The 16,086-nt window shown below is 25.6% G+C and overlaps 1 protein-coding gene across 2 annotated transcripts in view; it reads left to right on the plus strand.

Moving 5' to 3' along the window:
* The window catches only part of LOC129972697 (uncharacterized), a 68,271-nt gene extending 55,371 nt beyond the window's left edge, over positions 1–12,900 (plus strand). For both annotated transcript variants that reach the window (XM_056086922.1, XM_056086923.1), the window contains 5 exons: positions 1,670–1,801; positions 3,669–3,812; positions 7,953–8,036; positions 8,763–8,897; positions 12,334–12,900. In XM_056086922.1, coding sequence (XP_055942897.1) covers positions 1,670–1,801; positions 3,669–3,812; positions 7,953–8,036; positions 8,763–8,897; positions 12,334–12,378 — 540 coding nt within the window. In that variant the 3' untranslated portion in view covers positions 12,379–12,900. The remainder of the gene's footprint in view (positions 1–1,669; positions 1,802–3,668; positions 3,813–7,952; positions 8,037–8,762; positions 8,898–12,333) is intronic.
* The last annotated feature ends 3,186 nt before the right edge of the window (positions 12,901–16,086 follow it).

Consider the following 16,086-nt stretch of genomic DNA (forward strand, 5'->3'; position numbering starts at 1 on the left):
TAAATTAGCCATTTTTATCTTTATTATTAGTTCACTGGGATTAATAATTGCTAAATATCTCAATTGTTTCTTAAGCAAAAATGTTTTATACTTTAACTTTTTATAGACATATAACTTACATTATTTCAAAAGCTTTACACATTTCTGTTCATTGTGCTTCATATTTCCGTAATTTTCTGTATACTGGAAAAGGCAGTATTTTAAGCTGTTGGCACTTTAAGAGTGTTCTTCCATTGCTTGATTCACAATTTCAATTTTTAAGCACAACAAAATATCAAAAATTTATTAAAAGCATGCATTATATTAAAACCTGTTGAAAAGTAGGATTAAATGATTGTTCACCATTGCTGTAAAAATGACTATTTCATTTCCTCTGTAAACAGTTTATTTCAACTTGAAATAAATAAATATAATATAGTAAAAATGACATTATTTTCCCCATTTATTCTTCCTCTACTGCCGCTGTACATAAAAGTTTACAGTCTGCTTTTATACATTTGTTAAGAACATGTGACTAAGCTTGATTGGCCATGATGTCATAGTCAATTCTTATTGGCGATGGCATCACAGCTATGAAATTTACATAAAATAGAAACAACTCAATGAAAAACAAACATCTAGTCAGATGAATTAAAAAAAAAAAAAATTTTAAGTCATAAAATGCTTATGAAAGACATTAAAACCTTCTCAACTTGGGAAAAATAAACCTGGTCTTCATTGTTGATTACAACAATAGGGAAAAAAAAAAAGGCAAGATGAAATATTAGTTCCAACAACGCAAGTTGTGAGATTCACTTCAGCTATGAAATATATTGTTGTAAAATACGATTAAGAAGAATCAAAAATAAAGAGAAACATTATATGGCAAAAAAATTTGGCAAGATGTTGTGTTATAAACTTTTAAAATCTAAATAGATGTTCATCACTATATTATAGGTCAAATAATTCATGTTTTTTTATATTCATGATTTCTAGACATTTTTTTTTTTTTAAATTCTGTGTGGTAAACCATATTGCTGTATATTTTTGAATAGTTTAAAATAACTTGGAATTTGACAGTTTAATATGAATTCTTTCATTAATTTTTTTAAAATTTATTGATTTTTAAAAAAAATTAATGGAATTGTAGTTTTATAATGCAATAGGAATATAGAAATAAAAATTTTTAAGGTTCTTAACAACTTTAGTTGAGATTTTTCTTCTTCTTTTTTTTTTTAAACATATTCCAATATGTACTTAGGATTAATATTAAAATATTTGTTCTAAGGAATTTCATATTATGAAAGACTGTATCTAATATAAAATGACTTTATGCTGTATTTTTATATCATAACTGTTATCCAGGAACATAATAACAAAGTAATTTTCCTTGATCTTTTTTGATTAATAAATTATATTAATGTATTGTTGTGAGTAATAAGTATATCAATATCTTTTGTAATATTGATGTTCTTTAGGAAATGCTAAAATTTTGTAGCTTAAAATATATGCATATTTTAATTTGTCTACCTTATATAAAAAAAAATGATTTAAAATTTTTAAAAAGTTACATATCAACTGCAAAATTAGTCAGTCTTTTATTACCATACATATTCATGCCAAATGTTTGTCTTAGTTCATTTTATTTTCTAGTTTTTAAGCCATTTTGATAAATTATTTCCTTATCTAGGCAAGTTCAACTGCCTCTACATTATTTAATACTAGCTGTAGTACAGAAAATAGGAATGGAGATACTAGAAATGTGCTGTTAAAAATACAGCCTTTGACTGTGTATAAGCATGAAAAGCAAATGGATGGAATTGTAAGAAATTTTTCTTAAAGTCTAAATAATAAATATTTTTCTTTCTTTTTTTGAAAGTATTTTTTTTTCATAAATATTGATTTTGCATGAAACATTTTAAATATAATAGCATAAAAATTGATTTTACAATATGTGTATATACACTAATATTAACAATTGTTCAAATTATTTTTTTTTTTTTTTTTACTGACTTTTGCAGTTTTTATACAGTAAAATTCTTGATGAAACTAAGAAATGCATTAAAATAATTCTAATCCTGAAGTAGAACTGTGCAGAAATCTGTATACTTTTAGGCTGTATCTTATTTATTCAATTAATGCTTTTTTATTTTTATCCTGATATTTATTGTTATGGCTTAAACATTACGTTGCAAAAGAAATGTTATATAATAATTTATGTTCATAAAACAAATTATCTTGATTGTCATTATGATTAGAATATAATTCCTATGAAGATTATTTTAGTAAATTTTCTGCATGTATTCCTTCTTCTAAAAATTAAATTTTTAGAAACTAATTCTCTTTACTTTTCTGTAAGTATATTCAAAAAACGAATTTAAAATGCAAGAATTAATTCCTTCATTTATGATTAAAAATTTGCTTTTTCCTTTATTACATATTTAACTTATAATCTAAATTGAAAAATAATTATTTACAATAAATATATAATGTAAAATTATAATATGTATTGGTATGCTTTATGGCTTGAAATATTAATGTAAATGCTAGAATCTTGGCATTGCACATGTGGAATATTATCCTGTTATGTAAAATGGTAATATGACAACCATTCACTAAAGTTGCAGTTCTAGTTTGTTATAATAATAAATAATATAACAATTTTTGACATTAATTTATCTTTGAATGTATTTTTAGGTTAATATTTATTTTTTCAAAAAGATTTACATTCTCCATGTTTCAACATGGAGAATATTAACCATGTTCATTTAAGCATGCATGTAAATGTGAGGAAATTCTTAATTTATTATCTGTGTTATTAAGCAGCAATGGTATTAATACTCAGCTTAAAATATTCTTAGGAATTTAATTTGTGTTAAAGTTTTTATTTTGTAACTTAATAGAATTTGGAAATCTTAACTTCATCTGCTTTCACTGAGCTCTAATTAGAACCATTCTAATATTCATTTGCATTTAAAAAAAAAAAATCTTTGTAAAACATTTTATATTTGAAAAAAAAAAAAAATGTTTTGAACACTTTACTGTAACGTAATTTACTTGCATTATTTTATTGTTATAAATGCCAGATTTTTACTGAGATATCTTATCTTGAAATTTTATTCAGTAGCTGTTTAAACAGATAACTAAATGCAATTTAACAGTTTCTTTGCATTGTATACTTTAAAAAGAAGTATAGTTTGATAGGGCTACTAAATTTTTTTTATAAAGAGTAGGAATATTTATTCTGTACATCTTTCATTGTTTTTAAATACTATAAGAGGAAAAGGAATCTTCTGTAGATTTGCAATCTGCAGATCTAAGTGTTATTTTTTAAAAATTCAATGAAAATAAAATATACAACTTTTATGTATTTTAGAATTTCAACTAAATTACCTTAATGTTAGTTATATCAATTATAGTTGGTACTCAAGTTGACATTACTGTTGGTAGTTGTTTATAAGTTATTTAAGAGTAATCAGTATATTATTACTGGAATGTGAAATTAATTCCGAGTGCTATTTATGAATGTTTTGTAGTAAATCTAAATAGTTTTTAATTTAATAAAGTTAGCCAAAATTGGCCTTTTCTATCAATATAGAGGTATTATCAAATTGAATTATCACTATTATAATAGAGAGTGTAGTATAGTATTTTAAATCTCAAATAACTATTTATTATCTCTTTTACAGAATATGGTGCTTCAGTGCTTTACTAAACAAAACCTTGCTGTTAGTTCTGCAAATTGTTTTCCTATTGAAGATAATAATAAATGGAAATCGATGGAATATAATGAATTTTTTCAGATAAAGCCAGAGAATATGGAAGTTGAACAAGTGAGTAGTTTTTTTCTTTTCAGTACTTTTAACAAGTCTCTGGAATGGGTCTTTAACTGCAAGATTTATTCAATAGCCTATTAATGATTCAATTCTTTTTTTTTTGGGAAGATATGTTTCTTTGTATGTGTGTGTGTGCTTGTGAGGTTTCTAGAAAATTTTATACATTGTGGACTAACGGACACCATTTAGAGAATTAATTTAGGCTTTTAATTTTGATATTTGTAACTACCTTATTTAAAATTCCTTACTGATTCTATCTAAAACTCATGACTCAATATTGATTATTTGCTCATTATTAGTTTATTTTCTCAAAATATTATTTTGCTAGTTATTATACTAATAATAAGAAAGTCATAAATATTTAAAACCTCTCCATTATCATTTAAGATTAAAAAAAATATGAATGGAATGAAAGTTGAAATTATTGTAAAAATGTTTTGCCATTTCTAGGCATATTCTTAAATTAAAGAATTTTAATATTAACTTCATTGTTAAATGATTTCACATAGGCAAAAACAACAAAAAATAACTGGTTAGAAAAGTAATAAATTATCGTTGCCATCATATATATATAAAGGAAGAATATGATGCTTTGAAATAGAAAATGTTATAATCTAAAAATGAAATTAAATTTCTGAAAACACTATAAAGAAAAGTATTTAAAAATAATCATAAGAGTTGAATATGATAATTATCTAAAAATTAAATTTTATTAAGAGTAAAATTTTATATTTAAAAAAAATTGTACTTAAATAAAATCATAATAACTGTAAAATTTAAATTGGGGGGAAAATGTCATTACGAAGTGAGGTAATTGTTAAATATTTGTTATGATATAAAAAGTTTCTTTTTGAAAAAAATATACTTAAATAAAATGAAAATCTCTTCATTTAATGAGCTTAATTTGTGAAACAGATTAAAAAAAATATAAAATATTCAACTTCAGGAAATTAAAATTTTGAATTTAAAACGGGGGGGGGGGATCGTTTATTGTGTAGGCTTAACAATGGAAAAAAAAAATTTCATAAACGAAAAGATTTCGTGAAACTATGAAATCAGTTTGAGTTTCAGTTCAATAGTTAAATGTATTATTGTAAGTTGTAAATAAAAAATAAAAATAAAAATTCATCAAAATTAGGGAAAAATTGCATGAGTATTAAATTGATACCATTAAAAGAGAATTTTTTGAATTTTAAGTTGGACATTTTCATTTAATATTTCTAGAAATTAAATCAGAAAATTCATATCTTCATTACAAATATATATAATCATTCCTCAGATTTGAACAATAGAAGAAATGTGTAAAATATTTGGACAATGATGAAAATGCTTAAATGAATGATATTTTGTATTAATGAAAAAAAAAAAAAAAGATTTTTGTAAGTTATACAGAATATTTATAAAGAATTTATTAAAAATTGTGCATTAATTAAATATGATTGAAAAGTTGTTTTTTTAAGTTTTAATATAATATAAAAATCATTTTTTATGTTATAATATTTTCAGATATCACAGCAGATAAAAAACTTTAAAATTTTGCATAGTTTGTAATTGAAATTTGATTCCTTAGATGAACTTTACTATTTACAAAATTATATTTATTTCCACTTTAATGGTTGTAATTCAAATAGTTTTCTTTTAGAGCACCAGTAGACAGACTTATACTTGTTTACTTTTATTTTGGAAATAACATTTCTTGCTTTCTAATTTGCAATTCCTAATATATAATGATTGCAAATTCCTAATATTTAAGATTGCTATATATATTGTTAAAATTGTTTTATTTTCGTTGCATTCAAATTCAAATGCTAATACTTATTCTTTAAAGTTTCTTTGAAAGAAATTTTAATTTCAAAAAGTTGAAAAAATTTGTAGTCTCAGATAAAGAAACAAGGAGCTAATAATCTCACCTTAAAACTGAAATTTTTTATCACCTTAGACAAATGGTCTCTAAAAGTTTATATAAGGTGGTAATATAAATATGTTATATAATAATATAAATATGTTATATAATAATATAAATATGTTATATAATAATATAAATATGTAATATAAATATTCAGTTTATCTTAAATCCTTGATATAATTAGAGCATTTAAATTTTTTTAATAAAAAATTCTATTATAACTTTTATTATTTAAGTATATTTATAATAATATTATTTATATAGATTAACCTAGAAATTGTAAACTGTTTATCGTAGTAAATTAACTCATATTTTTCTCATTATTATGAATATATGAATACTGAAATACATCTTGATACCTCAGATTTTAATTCCTATATAATTTTAATTCTGAGTAATATTTGAACAAAAAAAAGTGTTAAATCATTAATTTATACATATGTTTCTGCATGATGCTGCTTTTCTACATGTTAGACTATCTGAGCTGCAGCTTCCAAATTTTTCAATGTATATTTTGGAAACAAAAATGGGCACCCCTGAGAAAATTTTTGAAATTTCAATTAGAATTATTTCAAAATTAAGTGGAATTTTGGTATTTTTCTGCGATAACTTCTCAAAATATTGTACGAAAATAAATTTTACTCCTTTTTTCAAAACTTAAAAATATTTTCTTTTCAATGAAAGTAGTTTAATAGTTGTGCAAATTTGACTAAGTTTTGCAATATTTTAAAAATATTTTTTTCGCCTGATTTCCATCAATATTACTGTCCTGAAATGTAAACAATTTTCATTGTTTCATCAAATGTTTAATTGTGTGATTTTCTTTTATCGTTGAAAGCTGGAAAGAGATACATATTACGTTATGACTGAAGGCCTTGATAATATTATGAGTGAATTATATGACTATCAAAATTTGAAGTTTTAAAATAGGAATTACATAAAATATTTAATTATTAAAATTTTAACGGAGCATTAAGATTAGCGAACTGGCTGGTCGCCAAAGGCGGCTAGTAATCAATATTCCCAGTGAACCAGCTGGTTGCCAAAAGTGACTAGTCTCCACTAATAAAATTGAAAGTGTGTGTCTGTGTTGGCACTTTACAGGCAGACCATTTTTCTTGCAACTGTCAAATTTGGCACATATATACTTTGGAGGTTGAAAATATGCACCTGAGAGTGATTTAAAATTTTTAAAATTAGAATTTTAATTAAACGTTAAGCAGAATTTTGACTTTTTTTCACGACAATTTTTGAACATATAATATATTTGGAAGTACAAAATTGAATTTTGCACCATTTCAAGTTTTAAAAAATCATCTTTTTGACGACCCCAATTTAATAGTCTTGTGAATTTTAGCAATATTTAAAAAATTTTTGCCTAATTTCCAACAATTGATCAAATTGTTGCCTTGAAATTCAAATTGTTTTTATTGTATCATCAAAAACTTAATTGCATGATATTTTTCAATAGTTGAAAGCTAAAAAGAAGGAATTGGTTTACTATCTGTTCAATTTCAAGACAAATAAAAAAAATGAAGTTAAATTATTGTATAATTTCAAAGGCAGATGAATTGAATATTTATGGTTTTAAGCCTTTGACTACAAATTTATTATTACATGATATTGTAATAATTTAAACTAATTTATAGCATTACAAAAAAAAAAAAAAAAAAAAAAAACAGCAACTGAAACATAAATTGGAACTTAACATTCTGCTATGTCAAATCTACCCAAAGGGTTAATAACACTATGATGATATGGGACTGTCTTAATTAGAAAGGTTCATATGTGTAATAAGTAGAACATAAGACAGTTATAATAATACAGTTTTAATATCTGTCAGTTTGGTCTACTTGCTGATATGAAGTTGTATCTAGATGATTTATCTGAAATCAAATATAACTAATATTCTTAATGAAGCTGTTGATTGTTGAAGGTGACTAGTTTTGAATAATAAGATTTGTCTAATTCTGTACTTTTTTGTTCTAATATGGTTTTTATGGTTAATTCTGCTTTAGATAACCGTTTCTGTATTGATGTTTTTTTGTAAGGGTTACTGCAGTTTTAGTTATTTTTTTTATTTGATTTCATTTGTCATTAATATTGAATTATTAAATATCTAATAGATAAATATAATATTTGTTAAATTTTTTTGTAGCTTATCAAATAATTAAATGTATTTTTTGCCCAGGTCTTGATTTAAAGATATAATAAATTTTCATTACTTACAGATTAAAACTGAAACTTACAGTGATGAAACTAAGACTGAAACTCAAATGGTACCTTGCTCTCCTTTGAGTTGTATGGATTTTAATGTAAGTATAAATTTTCCAATTTTTCTAATACAGAATAGAAAACAAATTCATAAAGTTTTTAATTTTAAATATTATTAAATATTCAAATTCAGTTATTAATGTTTGAAATTTGTAGGAAAAAAACTAACCATTTTAATAATTAGATCTGAATTTCTCATTTGTTTTAATGTATTGGCTCTAAAATCTAAATATAACTCTAAATTAATATTTTTGTAAGGATTGAATACAGTTGCAAATTAAACAATTCTTTGTTACTGTGGACACAAGAAAAATATAAATGTTAATATTAAGTTAATTTTTTAAAATAAAAATTTATCTTTTCATATTTAGAGTTGATATATTGTTTTTTGCTGCATTTTAAATATCTCTCTTATCCAAAAAATGTTTTTGTCTTGCAGAATTTATCATATTTTAATGTAAGTTGCAATAATAAATGAGGTTGTCGAGCATGAAAATTGTTAAATTTTTTAATTATTATAATTGTAATGAAATATTTCAACTTTTCAATATTAGTCTAAGCCTGTGATCTTATCTAATTATGAAGATTCAGCATATGTGTGGAGTTTAATAATTTTATCCTTCATGAATTGTAACTAGGCACATTTATGTAAGTAGAGAACTAAAAACTTCACTTGGACTAATAGTGATAGCATAAGCTATTTATGTTTTTAAAAATTATTTGTTTTCTTTTCAGAGAAATTACTTATTTGGCTTACATTTTTTTAGGATCTATTTGAAGGGAACGAGGTTGATGAATTTGATGTTGAAAAGACATTGCAACAAAATGATCCTTATTTATCTAGTACAATGTCTGATAGTTGGCTTGAAGGCAATGAAGAAAATTCCTATTTAGATTTTAAGGCAAGACATTTTATGTCACTTTTATACTAAGAAATCGAATTAAAGTTCCTTCAATCTTATGGCGACAAAGTTTCCAAAAATTAATCAAATGATCTATTTTTTTATGATATTTATTATTTTATTATTGATTCATATTATTCGTATGGCATTCTGAATATGCCTATAAAATGTAGGAGTTGGAAAAATGAATGTATTTTTTAGACTTTTATACCTATAAAATCCCTATTCTTATTTGAATTTGAAGTCTTTAGAAATATTTATTACAAAGTCTTTAGAAATATTTATTACGAAGTATTTAGAAATATTTATTACGAAGTATTTAGAGAAAAAGTTTTGCACAAAATGTACATTTTGAAAGAAGATTTGGTGATTTAAAAAATGTATTTTGGGACATTTACAATAAATTACAACAAAATGTTATTTCAGATATAAAAGAAAATTTATATGCTATTGTCTTAATAACTTATACTGGATATCGCATGTAAAAGTTCTTCCTGCAATGAAATCTTTTAAACATAAACTAAAATTATATTTTCCTGAGAGTTCATATGTCTTTCTCAGAAGACTGATTTACTATAAAATTTTGAATCTTGGGATGCTCATTTTTCTAAGTATTTCTTTGTGGTAGTTATTTCATCATTCTCCTCTGTTTGCTTGGGGTATCCTAAGTTAGGATTATTACCTCAGGCTAGAGCATTGAAAATAAGCAGGAAAGAAATCAAACTAATTTTGATATGTATATGGTGTCAGAAGTAATATTGTTATGTGTTTTAGTCTCATTTTTATTTAAAGGGTGGGACTGGGAGGAATGATTTTTTGATACAGAATATTCACAAAATCGTTCCCTGATTAAAAAATAATAGCACAGAAGAATGTTAAAGATAAAAGTGGAAGATAGAATAGGTAATTCCATTGCCTCATTTTTAACTCTTTTAAATTGTCAAACAGAGGCCGTAACTAATTCTTAAACGTTAGCAGTGAATAAAAATTAAATTTTAAATGAAATGGTACCAAGGAGGATAACCACACAGGTTACTTCACCCTGCCTCATTAAAGGCATTTGTTGAATTTGAATGACCAAATCACCGCAACAGCATTGACGGAACGAAGGTTTAGTCCTAAAGGCCATCACCGGCCACTATATAATCCTTCCCATGGGAAACATGTCCTGTCATCAATAGGAGGTAGCCGACCACTACCATTTCTGTACCCGCCATGGTAGTAAGAATCAACCACCATACCAAAAATTTCTTATTCTCATTTCTAAGGTGCCCCTCCCCCCTCATTTGAGGTATCAAGGAGGATAAAAAGCATAATGCATTTAGTAGCTCCTTGGTTCAATCGATCATTTCTGTTTAAGTGGAATTTAGATGTCATGAGGTTTGCCACAACAACTAGTAATATTACATTCAATGTTGTTAGAGATTTTCCAAAAATCATTGTTTGATGAATAGAGTAGGGCAGGCTCAATAACGGATAAAGGACTCAGTATTCTATTCTACATGAAAATGCGAATACACATGTAATAAAACACAGCCGAAGTGTATACAAAAACAGCACTTTCATTAAACAGTAATACACAAGCAAGTTCTAGTGCTATTGCTTCTTAAATCTCCTGCTACTTTCACCCGATAATTCATTTGAAATAAACTGAAATAATAACTGACTGACTCTGTATTAGTTCAGTTTATTGATTCAGTAATGTCTCTCTGCTTTTCGTAGTTTCTATGACTGGTCTGCGTATGTTTTAGAGAACAATTGCATCTTCACTTTGTTATAAATTGAATCAATTTCGGGAACTTTTGATTTTGTTGCCCAAGTCGAGGATCATTGGCATGTCTTCCATTCAGCATCCATCAGAGCTATCTGTAAAACTGTCTTTTTTACCAGGGGATTAACTGTGCTGGGAAGCAACATTACAAATTCCTAACATGATGAAACCAGCAAATTCAGTTGCGACACCATGTTTTAATGTTAAATTATTTTTAGGTGCATAACCTACTTGTAAAATTTGTCTCATGATTTTAGTAACATTCTGCAGAATTGTTTCAATAATTTTTTTTTTTGTTTTTATTTGAATATGAAATCCTCTTGGTGCTAAGTAAAAAAAAAAATTGAAGTTGTATTGATTTTTAACAAATCCATCTTACTGAATTAAGCTGCCTGAAAAGGAAGAACATGAAATTTTATAACTTTGCTATTTTTCTGTTGATTGCAGTTAAATTGAAGTAATTTAAATTGGTAATTATTAATTAAAAAAACTAATGCAAGGTTACACTAGGGTTTTTTAAAAATTTTTTTTGCAGATTTCTAGTTTGCCATTTATAGAAACAAATTTTAACTGCTATTTGAACATAAATACTGGCATATCTCTAATAATGCAATTACCTAGGGGCAAAAACCTGTTGATTAAAAAGTGCTGTTTGTATACTTGCCAAATAAATGTAATGTTGTTTGCAAATTGTCGAGTATAATTGACCAGGTTTCTATCTGTCCAATTATGTTATTATTGTATTCACAAACACTGAACATCTACTTCAATAATATTGTGCACAAATATAGATGCTACACAGTCAATAGTCATTGTAAATAAGTAAATAGAAACAAAAATTTTAAGGTTACTAAAATAAAAATTTAAGTGAAATAAATCTGTAAATATTTATTAAATTAAAAATTCTGTGTTAAAATTACTACTTTTTGTTTAGAAATGGGCTTTATAACATTCACTATCAAGACCACCAAATGTAGAATTTTACCACTGAAGGAAATTGTTTCATACTTCAACACAATACTACACAGCTTAAAATATACAATGAAAGTATTTTTGCAGTAGATTAAATAGTATCAAGCATGTGAAATTTATTTTACTAGAAATCCTCCATTATAGTTTTTTTTTTTTCACATTCATAGTTAAATTTACTATTATAACTTTTAAAAAAAAAAAATTTGCTAAAATCTAATAAGAACAAAGTATTAAGTGTATTTGCATTCCCAATTTAAATTTGTGTAAAATCAGTCTTCTGGTATAGACTATATGAACTAAAGTACTGAAATCTTAAATATATGATTGAGCAATACTTTCTCTTAGAAGGGCAGATGTTGTTAATCCGGTTCTAAATTTTATTATTTGTCGAATCTGCATGCACCTTGATGAACTAGGCATTTTTTCATTATCAGTATTTATTATAAAATAAACTCCTATTTAATTTATTGAGTTTATAATGATCTTTATGCATTTTGAAATATTTGTTAAAACTAATTGATAAATATTTTTTTAGTCCTTCGTAAATATATGGTGGTGATGATGAGGACATGAATATAATTTTCATTTTTCTTGTTCACTTAAAATTTGTCTCTTGTTGAGTAAAAAAAAAGATTGATGTTTTTATGATTTACACATTTATCAGGATTGATAATGCACTCTCTTTGGTTGCAGGATTTTTATACATTCGAATATTTATTGTCAAGTGATGATGGTTAGTGAGGCTGCTGCTTATATAGAATTGCCACATATACTGGCCTATCAGATTCATGGAGCAATGTATCTCATCCATTTTGATACTATGTCTACAGTGGTGGTGTTTTAATGATTAAATCTGTTTATTAATTAGTGTTAATTTTTTATATTAAGATAATTTCAATTATATCAGTTGCTTTTTTTTGGTTTCCCTTGATTAATTTTAGATACATAAAGGATGCCAGAATTTTTTTTTTTTTTTTTTTTTTTTTTGATAAAATGATGATGAATTTCGTGGATTAACCTTGCTGAGCCTTTCAGTATTTTTTTTGTATTAATTTTTTTAAATATCTTTTTACTTATATAAAGTGTTATCCCCCCCTTTTTTTTTTTTAAATTTATGTCCTCATTGTCTTGGTGAATCCAATTTTATATGCAATATATAAATGTCTTTAAATGTTACATATGTTTAATTTTACGCTTGTTATATGCTATGTATGAAATATATAATCCAGATTTTATTATATGAATATATTGTGATTTATTTGGTGGCAATTTGTTGTTTGATAAAATAAACATAAGCATGAATTACATATTCATGCTTATGTTTTTTTGTGCAATGCATGTTATTGGGATTTATAATAAAGATTAATCATTGGTTATTATGGAGTTTCTTTCTTTTTAAAATAACTGTATCTTAAATTATGTAAAATACTGGATTGGGATCTCATTGCCTTACTAACTTCATATGTAACTATGTAAATTTTGTGCATTAGAAAATTTTAAAATTTTATTTCACCACTCAAAATAACTTCAACAAATAATTTTATACCATTTGAGATTACTCCATTCTTATTTCAATTTCATTATAAAAAAACATTGGGAAATACACATTGAGTATTTTAGTTCCCAGTTATTTATAAAGGAAATTAATTTTAGCTTTAACATTTGAAATCTTCAACATAAATTAAAATCTATTTGTTCTAGGAAGAAAAGGAGAATCTTCCTAATTTAGATGGAACTATTTATAAATTCATTCCATGTGGGTTTTTTTTTAATAGTATTTCTTTTAGTGGAAAAGAATTAATCATTTTTGTGTACAGTGCACATCTTGAATTTTATTTTTAGTATTCAATAAAATGTTTTATCTTAATTATTTATATATATATATATATATATATATATATATATATATATATATATATATATATATATATATATATTCGAAATATACTCTCATTAACTGATCAGATTTGTTTTATTAAAATAAACGAAATAATGTATAAGGAAGGCCTGAGCTAAGCTAAATGGCAAAGTGCTGTCATGCTAACTCTCCCCCTTTCATCTAATCTGGTCATTTTTTGTTGAAATAACTGAGTAATTTGTAAGTAGGGTGATATCTCTATCTATTGTGACTTAAAAATTTGGCCTTGGTTATCTCTTCTCCTCCTTTGCTAATTATGACTTCTGTGACTAATCAGCCTATGTAAGTAATTTGTTTGGCCACACTATGCTTTGCGACGAAAATATGACTTTTATCTATTGATTGTAATTTAAATTGATGAGGTATACAGGAGGTTCCTGAGTTCCATGTGCCAACTTGGTGGGGAAGTAGAAAACATCAATAGGTATCAGAATCATAGAGGAAAGCAGAGCAGAGTTCCAAATATCGCCTGCAAGTAGTAAATCGGCATAAAGCCAAAGCAAAAACATTACACAGACGCACACACATGCAGAGAAAGGAAGAGATTCATTTTTGAAGGGATATCCCAAAGAATATATTTATTAATTTAGAATGGATAATTATTTTATTTTTGCAGCAATTTTTATACATAATTGCTCAATTTAATTTAAATAAATTTCATTGCTGTGTGTCTAGCCAGACAAATAAGGAATTTATGTTGTACCTTAATCTCGAAGGAGACTCCATCAAAGAACAAAAAGGTGCAGATTGAGGACAATGGCATCATAACAGAATAGAAAATACAGTAAGCCGTACTAAATACGGTCATTATTTCATTACACGGCAAAATTGCAAAGTAGACTATCCATGAAAAAAAAAAAAATCTTTATTTAAAAAAAAAGACAAACAAAACATTGTTTAAGTTAAAAGAACATACACACACACATACAATTTAGATGAAAATTATGCATTTTGTAATTTATGCCTTGCTCGTTAAATATTTTCCATTTTCTTGGCTTAGAATGCAACAAGTTTTTAGTCTTTCAACTTATATGCCAATGATTTTTTTTACACTACATAAGTCAATGCGTTGGAGAAAGACCTCCCCCCCCCCCAGTAAATTATGATAATTTTGGCAAATGTTTTTTTTTTTAAAGCATTATGAATTTTGGGAACAATTCAATGAGGAATGTGTTTTAGTTATAAGATCTAAGAAATTAAAAAAAATAATAAGGAATTTTAGATGAAAGAAGGAAAAGTCATGGAGTTATCAGATGATTTTTAAATGTTGCGAGACGTAACATTGATATAATCCATTTAGTGGAACGCTTTAATTTGATATTAGCTAACTTTGCCAACTAACTAAATCATCAGGAATATTTATCACATAAATCTTTTATTTAAAGCCATATTCTTGGTTCTTATCTTAACAAAATATTAAATATCAAATTTTAATGGGTAGACAAGCACTTTTCCTGTTAGTTGAATTGTATATATATTTCTTAAAATTGTGCATAAACTTCTTAATAGAGTTAATCATATAAGGAGGCATTTATATAAAAAAAAAAAGAATAGTGATTCAGACTGAAACCTGAAACATTGCAGAGTGACAAAGTTAAATTTGTTTTGTATATTTAATTTTTTTTAAATTTATTTATGTAGCACTTAAGTCCTTAAATATATATTAAATATCATCGCAGCGTTCGTGTTTATAAATTCAGTAACTAAAAAATATCACTGTAAAATATATTTAGGATTTTTAAAAAAGTTATTGAAATTGAAGGAAAAATTTGTCAAGTAATAAAATTGGTATTATTGAAAAGTTTTTCTAAATTTTAAAGAGGTGTAGACGTTTGTGCACGCAGTAATATGCCCCGAAGTTATTAAGGAAAAATGTTGAGTTTTTTTAAAATTAATTTTTAATATAGAGAGCCTGTAGAGCGTTCCCCCCCCCCCCCATCATGCAATGGCAGTACACAACTTTGTAGCAGTAAGATGAATAAATAAGTCCGTTTGTAAAAAAAAATAAATAATAATAAGGGTAGTTAAAATAGTATCACTGAAAAATTTCTTAATGAAAAAATTAAAAGTAATATTTAATGTGGCACTATTTCCAAAATTTATCGGTAAAAAATGACATTTTGCTAAATTTTTAATTTATTAACATTATAATTCAAATTACGAAAAGTCTTTCCGCATTGTACATTTACACCTTCCATAGTGATAACCATAAAAATAATTATTTCTATGCATTTGTCACGAAACACCTAATTAATAAGTGGAATGCGTTTGAAACTCAAATTATTTCATGGGACGAAACCAGATTTGGTACGACTGGAGTTTAACCCCCTGCTTGGCGCAGTTTCAAAAATCGCCAACAAGGGTCAAAAGCGAGGGAGCAGATGTCCAATAATAGCGCATAATAAAGGCGAAAGATAATAGCTTTGCCAGTCTAGAGAAAACGAAGGATGCCAGCTTTGGCGAAGAAGGGGGTTAAATTCCGGTTCAGCTCCAGATTTCATAAACAGACATAGAGAATTGAATAACGG

The sequence above is a fragment of the Argiope bruennichi genome, chromosome 6 (assembly GCF_947563725.1).
Source record: "Argiope bruennichi chromosome 6, qqArgBrue1.1, whole genome shotgun sequence".
NCBI lineage: Eukaryota > Metazoa > Arthropoda > Arachnida > Araneae > Araneidae > Argiope > Argiope bruennichi.